This window comes from Hypanus sabinus, chromosome 16 (genome assembly GCF_030144855.1).
Source record: "Hypanus sabinus isolate sHypSab1 chromosome 16, sHypSab1.hap1, whole genome shotgun sequence".
Taxonomy (NCBI): Eukaryota; Metazoa; Chordata; class Chondrichthyes; order Myliobatiformes; family Dasyatidae; genus Hypanus; species Hypanus sabinus.
Window position 1 is genome coordinate 74755243 of NC_082721.1, and position 14485 is coordinate 74769727.

The window sequence follows — 14485 nt, forward strand, 5'->3', positions numbered from 1 at the left end:
CAGTCACTACATTAACTACAGTCTCTAGCGGCCACCATCACTGAGGATCACACTTAGCTTTGAAGAATGCTGCCTCAAGTCCTGTGTCAATGGTCGAGTCAACCTACCTCAACCTGCACTGATGCAGGGAAGGAATTTAGAAGATTGTTTATATAAATTTTCATCGATTAATATATTCACATAACCGGTGGCAGCGTGTGTAGTATCTTCCCGACTGGGAAGGGTACGGTCCACTGGAAAGGTCTTGGATGCCCTCCAGATTCATCTGTGATCCATGGTGCAATGAGGAGTTCCAACAGACCCATCGCATTGTCCGTGGCCTTCGGCTGCTGGGGGTAATGTCAGGCCTTAATAAGCAGGCACCCAGTTGTTATCCAGCTAATAGTCGTTTCCTGCCATTCATTTCCAAGTAATTGCCTGTAGCCTATTTAAGTCCACTTCTCATCCATAGTCCTCTTTAACTCATCGAACCAGCCAGCCTCGACAGTTACTCCTGGCCTTCAGTTACCTTGTTGCCTGTTGCTTTTTGGTCTCTCTTGTTCTGTGGCCTGCCGTGGCTCTTATTTTGCAGTTTATTGTTCTGATATGGTGTAATGCTACATCGTCTCAGTGCTCTACTTCTTGGTCAAGACTCTCTACATTTACGGACAGTAGTGAATGTCAATGAGTTAAAGTGTTCAAGAGGCTCCCAGATAGGCACAAACATTCGGAAAAAAAATGAAGGGATTTTTGCATTCAGTATGTGGAAGGGATTAGATTGGTTTGGCACTCAATATCTAATTTAATTAATTCGGCACAACATTCTTGGCTGAAAGACCAATTACGCTGCCTCGATGTTTTACCTTTCATGCTCTATCAGTCGGATTTCAATTCAGCAAACTCTGACCTGAATTAGCACGCAAAACTGAATATACTTTCAAATATGGTAACCACACCAAAGCTGTTAAAAAAGATCTTCAGTCACTTAAATTACATTTACTGGATATTTACCCAGGGTGTTTTCATATTTCTGTGCTTTTGGTGTTTTTTTTTTCATTCAGTGCCTTGGGAGTCCGTGTCTATCGACAGACAGTCTTCTTTGAATCAAACATTCGGACAAATGCAGCTGCTTGCAAATATGGGTGAGGGGTTAGCATTTGTTCCTGAAATTAATGAGTTGTGAATAAGAAGCAAAGGCCATGCAGAACAGGATAGGAATGCCTGTAAGTACTACAAAGAGTTATTCAGCCGTTGGATTTCGGCGGCTTCACAGAGTTTCAGAACTTGCGGATTCAGTATATTCCAGGACCAGAAGAAACAGCAAGTGAGTACATAAACCCTTTAAGGGCTGAAGCTGGAAAGTAAAATAGTAAGATCATCCTGAGATGGGCGTGGTGGTGTGCGGCGTGTGAATCAAGGGATTGAAGCAAAATTGTTTCATCTTCTGAAACTGATGATCAAAGAGAGCAGTAGATTGCACACCATTTGGAAAAGAAATCAACGACCATGAGCTATATCCAGTTCATAAGTTGTAGATTAGGAGCACACTGGGAGAGGTGTTGTGGTCTTGCTTGTAAAGCTCCAATCTTGGAATATCCGGCAGGGGTTGACAGGGGTTTTACTTACGATGGGATGAGGAAAATTACGAAGAAGTTGCTGGTTGGTGTGGGCTATCCATATTTGTTTTTGGTCAAGTAGGAAATAACAGAAGTGAGGACAACGGATTGTAAAAGCTAAAGACGACATTGCACATTAAACACACATTCTGCTACACTGGGAAGACTGCGTCAAGCCTAGAGAAAGTGATAGTATCTACAAAGCCTCTCATGCTCAAGAAGTAGTGTAATGGCCTGATCTTTAAAAACCCGAGTGAAGCAGCTAGTTTGCCTTTGTTCATAGGTCAGTGAAAGACAACATGTTGGTGCAACATTGTTAGAAATGGAAATTATACAATTTTTCATTATTCGAAGTTTTGAGTACAAACTTAAAGATATATATCTCATTACAATTCACTGTGGTTTTAACACTAGTTGCAAAGCTATTATTATTTCTGTTATTTATTTAACCTGAATAATCATAAATTTGGACAATGCCGTAACAATGCAACTTAGTCAAAATGGTGGCAAATATGGTGGGTTGTTGAAAATGTGAAGAGTAAATGGTTTGGGCGGGTATTTTTACCACTTATAAGAACGCGAAAGAGCTCTCAGTGCGAGGTGGTGAAATTTCAGTAAAGAAATGCACGCAAAACACAGAACTAAGCGTCTCAACGATCTGGATCCCTTGATGGTTCTATATTCCTCCTATATTTAATTGATGAATGGTTGTGGATAGTTAAACAGTGTCGGTAAACGCACCTAATTGAAACAGGCTTGCCTAACGCAGCTGTGATCAAATCCTTTCAGAATCATCAACTATATGTTCCATTTCACTTTCTCAGTTTCCCAATGTCAGAGTCGTTGGTCATTAGACAATTTAATTCTTTCCGTGTGCTGTAAGCAAACAACAGACATTGAAGCATTAATGAAGTGAAAGGTTTGAGGACTAGATAACATTGCAGGTGTTGTGCGTCTGACAGTTTCTACAAAAATAGTATTTCCTCATGTTTCGCTCATTCAATGTTGTTATAAGAATGTCATTTGCTGACAATATGTCTTCATTCGTTGCTCCTGTAAAAACGAAGAAGGGACTCGTTAAATGCAATGACTCAAATGTGGGTTCACATGGTCCGTAAAAGGTACATCACACTGCTGGTGAAATAACTAATGGTTATCAAGGTGAATGTGGCTTTTCACCTTCCGTATCAGGACACTTTCCGTATCCTGTCTCATCATCTTTTTTTCCCAAAAGCTTTCCTCTGCATCGATGCAGAGCAGTCAGGAACCTGATGGAAAGTTTGTCCTCTTCCCTGTTTGAATGCAGCTCCGGCAGTTCTGGGAGAAATTGTGCCCATTAGTAAGCAAGCGAAGTAGCACATCAATCACATTAATTATTATTTACACCACCAAGCAGAGTATACTATCCATAGAAGACACAACAGTATATCGCGTAGGTTGCCCCGTCATCTCTACAAAACCTGACATCTACCAATAAGAAGGGCATTAGGGGTAGGTATAGATGATTACCTGTTCCTAAATGTTTGCTTCCAAGTTACGCCCCATCATATATTGCAAATGTAGGACTGGTTCTGCATTGTCGCTGTATCGACTTCTTTAATTTCCCAGCTGAACAACTTTGTTGGATATCTTTCAGGAAAAGAACAGTAGTGGTTGTGGATGACCCTAGTTCACATGATCATGTAGGATACATACAGAATAAATCTGACACCCACGTGGTAATACTTATTCCTAATTTTATTATCCTTGTTTTGTTTATAGATTTTGGAAAGCAGGGGAGCCCAATAATGAAGGTCATGAAAACTGCGTGGAGATGTTCCCTGATGGAAAGTGGAATGACAAAAACTGTGATGCTCTTAAGAACTGGATCTGTGAGAAACCAGTATGGTTCTGACCCCTTTAATGATACTGCTGGAGCAAAGAGAAATATGAATTATTTAATCAATGCAGCGCATATTACAGTAATGCCATAGCGCAGAAGGTGGCTATTTTGCCTATATAAAGTATGTTAACGCTTAGAAGAGTAAATATTTCATTTATTTTCACTTCGCCCTCTGGGCAGATGCACAGTACTTTTATTGCTCCTTTATTGCTGTTTTTTTCACGATTGTGTTTCTGCCACTTCTGCAGCAGTGAAATTTCGATCATAAACAGAAAGAGCATCATAAAACGTTTTCTAAAAACTTTACTATCCCAGCCCAAAAGTAGATTTGTTCCAATATTTCACATCTTTCTCCTGAACAATTAACCAGCCACCTTAAGGATGCAGTGCAGATATCTTAAACTATATTGTTTAGTCTTTTGTTTGAACACTCGGTACAAGTGTTGAGAAGACATGAAAGTAGAATTATTCAGAATAATTTTATAATGATATTATCAGGACTGGAAAATCCTTGTTCTTCGGAAAGATTGCATAGGTTCAGGATTGCTTCAGAACAGGTTAGGCTATAAGCAGATGAAATTGAGGTGTTTTTTGTTCGGAAAAAATTCGATTCCGTAATTGGAAACGTCTTATGATTACTTACAATTGATGAAAAGCTAGACCAGGTAGATTTAATGCAGAAGAGGAGAAGGAATGAGCATTTTTTTTCTTCTTCCAAATGGCGTCTGGAAGACGGAAGTTGCTGAAACCCTTAGAGATTTCGAACAACGTCACGTGTGTGCTCAAGGTTCTGTGATCTTCCGGAGTACGAAATCGGTGTCACAATGGGTGATAGGCTTAGCTGCATTCAATTTCAACAAATTCCAGTGATGTTGGCTGAGGAGCCTCCATTCGTGACAATTTTAGTCATGTTTCAATTCCAATAATGTGTGTGTTCACCATGTCTTCCTGCTCCTTCTCATCTCTGCTACTCTGGGATTTGAATCCATCCTGCCTGGAGTCTCAAAGGCCCTAAAGTGTTTAGAATTCCCCATTTGTGGCGAACCCCTTCATGAAATCAGGTAGTTTCTGTATAATTTTTGCTACAATCTGATACCAGAATGCAGAATAACCTCAAGGAGGTGAGCTGTCTATTCCCCGTCCTACCTATATCATGAGTCTTCAACCCTAACAATAAGGCACAGCTCGGGCTATGTGAATCTCAAGTAAAATCTTTTTTTCTCCAGACCCGGAGGATAAACCTTGCATCTGTGTGGAAAACTGTTATATTTTTTTTGCTTTTGAGGCTGGAGGAAGTTTATAACAATGCAGTTATATCTTCCCTAAAAGAATCATACATCTCAAATGATCAACATATTTCAAAATATCTCCACAACATACGCCTTAACAATTGCCTTCCCATTCCCGGGTCTGCAGGTTTCCGGAAACCACTTGGAACTAAAGTTATTTCATGTTTGGCACTGTGATGGAAGGAATTTTTCTAGGAACTCGCAATTTATCTTCCATTGAAACTTCTTGTTTAATTACTCTATGAACTTGATGCTCAATAAAGGAGCTTCCTGAATATGGACATCCGATGTCACACAGTTTTCATTCTCTGAGTCCAAAACGACGGTCGAATGCACTTGTCTGTGTGTGTGTGTGTGTGTGTGTGTCTCCATCTGTCTGCCAGTCTGGTGTGTTGGGGGTAGGTAGGGTTGTTAATGAAACAGGCAAAAGTAAGACTTTCAGGATCTCGGAGGTGGATCAAGATTCTGCAGTGCAAACATCTAAAAGTAATTCGCAGCATAATTCATTAGCAGAAAAGTAAATCCGCTGATGCTGCAAATCGTGTTGTCTCTGTTAGTTGAAAGAGCTCTCCCTTATCACACAGTTATCCTGAGCGATTGTGAGTCATGAGAAGATAGCTGAATATCTTGTGGCTCCATACCATAATGAAAGCCATACGCTCAGATTCTAAGATTCTACAGGAAGGCATTTACCAAGACAGGAAGTACAAAATCCTATCTTCAGTGATGGAGGCACTAATTAAAATATTTTAAAAAACTGAGTACACAGGAATAAAGTGACTGTAGACAAGTTATTTAACCTCAACAGTTAGGAGGAAGCCTTTCTAAAGGAACTATGATGGACAAGATTAATACTCACATTGGAAATTCGGCAAATTAATGTAAGCCAATGAAGATTTTTTTAAAATGAATTATATTTAACCACTATTGGAGATTTTCTAATTGTGCAACAAAGAATTAATTAGGGCATTAGGAGTGGAATACGTGTTTATGGTTTTGACGAAAGTCCTTGATGTATTGCTTATCAACAAAGCTGAAAAATATAGTATAAAATTAGTTATCTATAAACTGGACAGAAATTTTTCTACGTCCTGCCAAATAATGAGAAAAACTTTCTACTGTCCACAATTCTATCAGTTCTTGAGACCTTCAGAAGCTTACCAATCTGCATACAAGCAGAGGCACTGGAGATAAGGAGAACAATGAATTCTACATGGGAGGCAAAATAGAAGCTTGGGGAATAGGTTGAGAGAACTTCTAAAGAGATAGTAATCGTGGAAATTACGCACATAGTTTTGCTGTAAACATTGCATGATAGCAATAACGAACAATATTTCAGTAGCATCTGCACCTGCACGTAAACTGCGCGATCTGTTATAACTCTGCCAGCTAACCTATATTATACAAAGTTGCTCATCCTGCACTTCACTGCTGAAGATGCTGAAACACATCTTAAATCTATGTGATATGAAATTTATCGTTTACGAGTTGGGTAAAGATTCCATCTATACTCACTATCACTCGTAATCTTGCAGTCTCATAATTTTGATCACCCGTCGGCCAACGAAGGTCAGTAAAAAAATCAAATCTGCCCAATGCTTTCCGATGGCTAACTCTCTCAAATGCAAACAATATCCTGCTGTACCTATTCCCTACCTGGTCTAAAGCTTGTACATTCTTCTTGGAATGCGGCGACAATTACTACAAATAAGTACTCCAGATTTGGTCTAACCAAAGTCTTATTCAGATGCAACATCAGTTCACGCTCTTTAAATTCACAATCGGACCAATAAAGGCGAGTATATTTCAGGCCTTTATACCACCCATTCTACTTGTATTGCTCCTTTCTGAGACAGACCTGCACACCTTTATTGCATTTTTCATTTCACATTGGGCCTGCCAAAGTGCAATATCTCACAGTTGCCCGAATGAGTTTCTATCTGCGAATTCTCAATCCATGCATCTAACAGTTATATTCCCCACTAAATTATTTGACATGCTTCCTAACGACCACAACTCTACCATTCATTTGGTGCTTTAGCAACATACTAACCAAACCACCTATAATTAGGTCCAGATAATTTCTATATATAAAATAAAACTAGATATCCTGGCACTTATTCATACAGAATATCACTTATCATAGATTTCGATTTGAAATATCTGCGCACACCAAACACACTTCGTCTTCTATGGACAACACAAACTTGATTGATCGGGTACAATCAGTCTTGGATCCCAGGTGACCTAAAATTCTAGATTAGCCTACCATTAGGGATTTAGTCGATTTATTTAAACGAAAAAACATTCATTTTATTATACAATTTCCATTGCCCAATCCTAAACAATCACCCTCCCTTTCTCCTTATCATCGTCCATACATAAACTTTGCTACAGGGAATCGTGTGTCTATCTGTAATGAGGAATTACTTTTCCAGAAGCAAGGAGATCCTATCCAGAAGAACCTTCTCCAAATGTTTACCTACCTGTGATGTAAGGCCTATATTGATTTAACTATTATTATCTTTTACCTTCTTAGTCAGTGCACTGTTGAAGATACAATTGTCTGCTTCTTCTTTATTTATTATTATTTTTCCGCTTCCTTCCTTGCAGGTCGGTTTATGCATTTAATGGTATAGCCATACAACTTACCTAAAGAAATATTAATCCGAATCCCCACTTGAATACACCAGCTGCAGCAGTCAGAGGCCTAGTATTCTACCAAAGTGATTAGGCACCAAACACGATAAATACTTTCTGTCGCCTAAAATACAGAGTACATCCCTTGTATGACCGCCCTCTGTATTTCAAGGACAAGCCAATTCCGAATCTATGAAGCCCAGTTTCCATAGATCCCATGCATGAAGTTGCTATTGTTGAGACTACTATGGAGAATCCTATCCAGATACACGATGTCCATCGTTCCTTCTTCATCAGCTTGTTTTGTTCCTACTTCGAAAATCTCAAATGGACTCACTTAACTGCCCCTTTAAATTTATGATGTAAGTCGCCAATTACAGAGTGCTGTTGAAATGCATATCAATCCTGACGCTTACATAGGTAACCAACAGTAAAGCGAGCTGGTCTATAATTCCCATGACTAATCCTATATCCATCTTTGAGAAACGGACTGTCTGACATGCTCCATCCTCTGGTACCACTTCTTTGACGGGAAGATGCAAATATCATCGTCAAAGACCAAATCCTTCGCTCACTTCTGGAAGTAATCCGGGACATATCACATTAACTGCTATTTGATTTTTTTGTTCAGTGTATTTAGTCACTCTCAGGGCAGCTTCGTGGAAATTTGTACATTTTGTATCTATCATGCCTATTTAATAACAACTGCAGTACTTCCTTTAAACTCGTGTATTTTCCTTTCATCTCTATCATGATTATTTCGATTCCACATACCATCTCTTTTTCTCCATTTATGTCTGGCTGACTGAATAATTGTAAACGGGTTAGCACCTTGGCACAGTGTAATGCGATTGCACAGAATTTACTTGAACGCAGGAGCTACTCTCCAATATCTTATGCTGTTTCAACAATTCCATTCCCCTTCTCACGATATAAAAACTTGGGATATTCACTGCTGATAGCACAATGTTCAATTTTGTACATAAAATGATACAATGTGGGAAGACATATAGGACATTGGTCAATGGGTGGTTGGCAACATTTTTGTAACTTAGGTGCTAGATGATGACATGTTTCAATAAGAAGGGGTCTGAAAAGTAACTCTGGACATATTACTCCATCACCTAATTCGCGCACCAACAAAACACAGAGCTCACCATTGACTGAAATCACAACTCGTCCAAGCAGATTATGTGACAACAATAGAACACCAAGCCTGTGTATCTTAGAGTGTGCTTCTCTAAGCCTTAAACACTGAAACGTCTTCACTTGGCTGGCTTAATGCAGCTCCAAAACACTCAATGATCTCTTCAATATCCAGGACAAAATAGCTGTTTTCAGATCAAACATTCGTTGCTAAAAGGCAAACCACCCACCACGTTATGCGCGTTAAGTGCATACACCCGTCGTAAATCACAACGGGCACGTACAACAACATTGCACACTGTACATTGCTTCTGTATACCATATTAAAGTCCACTACAATTGTCTACTCTGGCAGTAATTTCAAAATTAATGATTTTTACACGAAAGGCAAAGGCAACAGGCAGGTCGTAATTGCAGCATCCTCTTCTAGTTGTCTAGCTTGGAGTGGTTATTTCATTGTCTTGCAATTACATCATGGCATGCCGCACATATATATTTGCTACTCGGGTATAAGCACCATACATTCCTCTGGACCTTCTCAGGTCCCTTTGTCTTGTTATGAGTGATGAACAGACCTGATGGACAATGGAGTACAGAGTGGATTTCATTACAATTTTTTTTTCACATAATACGACGTAAGGGTAAATCCAACAACCTCAGGCCAGTCAGCTTATTCTCGGTGTCATGATGGAATTTAGAACTATTTATTTGGAACAAAATTAAACTGCAAAAATACATCGATTTATGCAAAGCTACATGTATATATGTAAATTAAAATGTAAATATTGTTTAACAAATGCCAAAAGAAATTTGATCGGGTGAAGATAGGCCTAGCCAGGAGCTTCTAGTCAATATAGTGTAGTGTTTTTCACTCTTTTTCTTCTTCGATACGAATCACATTGTAAACAGTGCGCACACATAACTTAACGTGTAAGATTGCTACTCAAATGCAGAGGCAAGCATGGGAGGAGGGTTGTTTATCTCCACAAGTTATTGTTGAGAGGTCGATCATCACTGCAAGATGGAGTATGCCATTCTTCTTGCTCACAAAGCAGCAAACCAGTCCCTGCTGCTGAGGCAGGTGGATGAGTCAACCTAAGGCCGATGCGTTTTTCATGGTCACCATTTATGAACGAGAGAGGGAAAGGACCCGGCCAGTGGAAGTGCTAGACCAAGGGAGGAAGTCAACGGTAGCGTTGTATGAACAGTGTGGATACAGAACTGCAGCCTTCTGCCCAGTGAAGATTTCAAGAACTTCATCCTATTTAGCTGGAACACCAGGCATTTGCAGTTGACTTAAGAGAGGATATGCTGACAGCGCTTGAGCTGGACCCAGACAGGTACACAGGCAACCAATTCCAGCTCCCTTAGGGACAAATAAATCCGCGGATTGTGCCGAGAAAGCCAGGAATTCCAAGCACCAACGGCAATTCTGGTGAATTTAAAAAATAGAAAGGGATCTGTATCTTACAGTGGCCCTGTAGGACAGTCTGGAGGGATACTGTGGACAGTTAAATCTTGCTGGTACCGTGAGGTCGACCACCCACTGATATCACCATTCGTTCGCAGTTGTTGATTGGAGCTGCACATTTTTCAGTTGCGTCTCCTGACGCTCCAAAATACTGATAACTGGAGTCAAAATAGTGCTTGTCCAATGTCAGAAAAAGAAGCCATGATGTCATACGTTAGGGTTGGAGGTTGGAATCATGAAACTGTGACCAGCCATTATTTTGAAGACACCGTTCTCCTGGACTATTGAAGAAGCGTTCAGGGTACTTAATATAGCTTCCTTCCGGCATAGTAGATCGAGTTTGAGCCCAACTAATCTGTATCTTCCACCTCTACTCCAGCATAAAGTTCTCAAATTTTATCACAGAAGCAACTATATTTAGCAAACGTCCTTCACAATTTCTGCGGCTTTCAGAAAACTGTCATTATCAGGAAAATATTCTCTAGTCGCGTTTTGGAATTGTGATCGGGCAGTTTCATTTGCGATTGACAGGTCTGTTGTAATATCTCCATAAAATGCAGCCCTTTTTTCAACACATTCTGATGCAACCATTGAATATGCAACCCCAAAGCTTTTACCTCTTCCCCTCCCAAGATCCAGCAAAGCACGCAGACCTTCGTGGAGGAACCGCGATTGAGATGCACTTCTTAGCACTTCAACTGCAGTTAGTTAATTTGGAGTTCAAAACGTGGGCTTCACTGTACTGGAGAATTCAGACGTATTTTAGGTGAGTCCTATGCGGGACACAATAAGTCTTCCCACAGAAGCACTCCTTCCCAGAACCATTTGTCATTGGCCTCCTAAATTGTTATAACACTTCCCAGACCAAACAAAAGAAACAATCCAACTTCTCCAGTCTGTGGATACTGTAGCCTCCCGCACTCAATATTGGTTTGTACAATGCCCAATAAAACTTTCCTTCGCCTTTATCGGTAACGTCTACAATCATGTATTTATGATTTTGCATATGTCATTCTCTTCATTTGTAGATTCACTATTGGGATACTCGATTAATTTTGTATTTCGCAATGATTTGTACTCTTTTGGGTTTTTCACTGCTAGTCTGCGGCCGACTCATTGCAGTCCATGGAATATCTGGGAGAAACCTGGAGCTATGCTATCACAGAGATTTCACGTTTTTCACACCTTATCTGAAACTTGATCATGATTTCCCCATTTCACAGTGCCGATAAAAGTTCTTCAAGAAGGAACATCAAATCTGTTTCTGCTTCCCCGAATGCAGACTACCCAGTAATCGTTTCGAGCTTTTTTCTGTTTTGACTTTGGCAATTTAGACACTAATGGTGCTTTAATCCCTAGTTTCAGGGTCTCACTGGAGCAGGGTGTTACAGCAGCTTGACCAGATAGCAAAAAGCGATCGTGCTATGTAGCATGATTTCTGGCTCCAGTAAAATGCCATCCTGGATCTGCTACCATCACTTGTTTTGGGGTCTTTCCACCACTGCAAACTTGTTATCCCTCTGGTTCTTCACATCCCACGACAATACGTCACAGGGCACGAGTAAAAACCTGCAGCAATATTCAATATTCTTAGAATTTATCACTTTTACAATGCCAACTAATCGAAATGACATTAATGCACTGTAACGTTAAATACATGCGTTATGGCTGCATCGCATAGGATCTCTCTGACTGAATAGCTGAGAAATCAGTAGAAAATGCAAAATAAAATGTCATTGGGCTGACAATTCACTGACTATGGTTAATGCTGAATTCTAATTTTCTCAGGTTATTCTATACCTGTAATGGTCCGGTCCGTGAAATCCACATTCCGCTTCACGGGCTAATCCATGAATATCGTATTCCGGGTTTTCTGTTTTTTTTTCCCCCACTTATTCGGTTGGGTGCCTTAATTCAGGTACCTGATTATCGTTTTGGGCTGGAACATAAATAACTGCATACCAGGGATTTCCTGCTACACATTTTTTTCTCTCTCTCCCTCTCTCTTGATCTCTCTCCCCTCCCTTCTGAATCCCTGGCAGTTACTTTGTCAGTTTATCTCGACAGTTACTTAAGCAGCAATGTTCGTCTGTAATACTCATCTGTGACTTTCGCCTGCTACCTTCCCTGCAACCTCGCCTGCATCCTCGCCTGTATTGCCGTAGTTCAACCACCAGAGTGAGACCGGAGCCTGGCCACGACAAGATAAGAAATATCTATTGTTGAGCTTGGAATTGTTTCTTTCTGTCCTGTGTTTTGTGTCCGTGTCAAAGAAGAGTCCTGGCCCTAGGTCCTGTTCCCAGGGAAGGGCCCTGGCTCTGTGTTCTGTGAACGAGTCCCGGCCCTACGTCCTGTTTCCAACGAAGGGTCCCGGTTCTATGTTCTGTTTTCCTGTGTTCAATTCCAAGTCTCTGTGTTCCGGGGCTCCTTTCCAATGCTCTATGTTCCTGTGTTCAATTCCAAGTCTCTGTGTTCTGGTGCTCCTTTCCAATGCTCTGTGTTCCTGTGTTATTCCATTTCTGGTGCCTCGCCAGGCCCAGGAGCTTTTCGCCCAGCCAGGTGCTGGAGATTCCTCGTCCTGTTCTAGAGTACCTCGTCTAGTACAACCCACGTCAGAGAACTTCGTCTAATCCAAGCCACATCCGAGAGTTTCGTTTAGTCCAAGCCAAGGATTCGTATTCCCTGTACTACCTTGAGTCTAATCTGTTCCTATTCCCTAGTATTCGCCTGGATCTGGGTTCCGAGCCCGAGTCAAGATTCATCTTTCGGGACCCTATGCAGTCTCTGGCTCTGAGTCCTAGTCCAGGCTCCTTTGCCCATGTCCAGCGCCGTTTCCTGCCGACTTTCCTTGCTTTCTGGATAATATTAGTCCTACTCCCAACAAGATATCGTGCGTCTGCTTTGGAACCACGTATAGATTACCTTTCTGAACTTCCAGAGGACCAATTCTGTCGCTGGCATTCATTTTGCTGTTAGCATCTATCTGTAGTTCCTTAGGTTTCTTCTTTATATTGTCTGTTAGGCAACTTATTTTTTCTCCTCAATATCTCTTGTAAACCATATCATAAACCTGTTATCTTTACTTTTTATTCTGATAGGCAAATACAAGCTTTGTGATCTCCCAATTACACTGTAAAAGCCCTCTCACTTACTAAGTACACCTTTATCAGAAAACAGCCCCTCCGTATCCATATCTGCCGGATCTTTTCTGATACCATCAACACCTGTTATCTTTACCTTTTCTTCTCATAGGCACATAAAGGCTTTATGATCTCTTAATTTCTTGACGACCTTCCATTTACCACGTACGCCTTTGTCGAAAAAATAGCCTGCTCCAACCCACACTTACCAGATCCTTTCTGATGCCATCAGAATTGTCCTTCCTCCAATTTAGAATCATATCCAACGAAACAAATCCATCTCCCTCCATTTTTACTTTGCATCTAACGTCAATATGATCATTCGATACAAAGTGTTCCCCTACTCAAACTTTTGTCAACTATCCTGTGTCATTCCCTACGAGGAGGTAAGCATCGCACATTCTCTCGTACGTACGCAGTAAGGTAAATATCCGGAACTCATTTGAAAAACTCTATCGCATATATTAATTATACTAATATGGGGGTCAGAGGCAACCTGCGGAAAGTTAAAATAACCCACTATAAATAACTTCCAACTGTTTGAAACCTCTTTGCAATCTCTTCAAATCTCTCTGGTCCCTCTGTATCCTGCCGACTGTTGGATGGTCTATAATTACGTATTTACTGGTTTATCGCGGTTGGCGTTTAGGGCCGCAATAAAATGTATCAGTCTGGTGATGTTCAGAACCTCTTTCATCAAGTCAGCAACTTGCCTCTGTTTTTCATTTTTGCCAGTCCTACAGTCGCGTGTGGATATTCAGGAGTAGCATTGCAATCAGATGCAGAATCAATCTCCATCGCTGTTTCCGCAACAATTTTGTTATACCAGAGTGGGTTGTTAGCCTGGATTGAACTCCCGAACCTGGAGGACCGACATACCACTATTAGTCTTACCTCTACCCTTTAACTGTTTGGAATGGATGACCCTATCAAGAACCCTGACTCCAACCAACATAGCTCACTACGTCATTGAGGCTTGCAAGCCTCCAAATCCATGGAATAATTTGTGATCGTCCTAGGTTGTGGTCTACAATATAGCCCTATAATGTGGCCATACTTTTCATATTCTTAGTTCCAACTATAATGCCTAATTACAGCACTTCTTATGTCCTGTCTGCGCACTGGCGTGACATTTACCCTGAATAGTAACGCCACTCCGTGCTTAACCATGGAATACTGGGCTCCCAGTCCCGCTCCTCCTGCAGCCGCTTTACTACTGGCCACAGTATTCGAATTATGTATGTCGATCCTTGCTGTGAGACCATCTGCCGTCCCTACAATACTTCCTGCAGTGAAATATAAGCAGCTCAGGACGTTAGTCG

The 14485-nt window shown here is 40.8% G+C and overlaps 1 protein-coding gene across 1 annotated transcript in view; it reads left to right on the forward strand.

Moving 5' to 3' along the window:
- The window catches only part of LOC132405868 (CD209 antigen-like protein C), an 87575-nt gene extending 82600 nt beyond the window's left edge, over nucleotides 1–4975 (forward strand). Inside the window, exon 6 of the mRNA XM_059990859.1 lies at nucleotides 3357–4975. Within this exon, the coding sequence (XP_059846842.1) occupies nucleotides 3357–3489 (133 nt within the window). The 3' untranslated portion in view covers nucleotides 3490–4975. The remainder of the gene's footprint in view (nucleotides 1–3356) is intronic.
- The last annotated feature ends 9510 nt before the right edge of the window (nucleotides 4976–14485 follow it).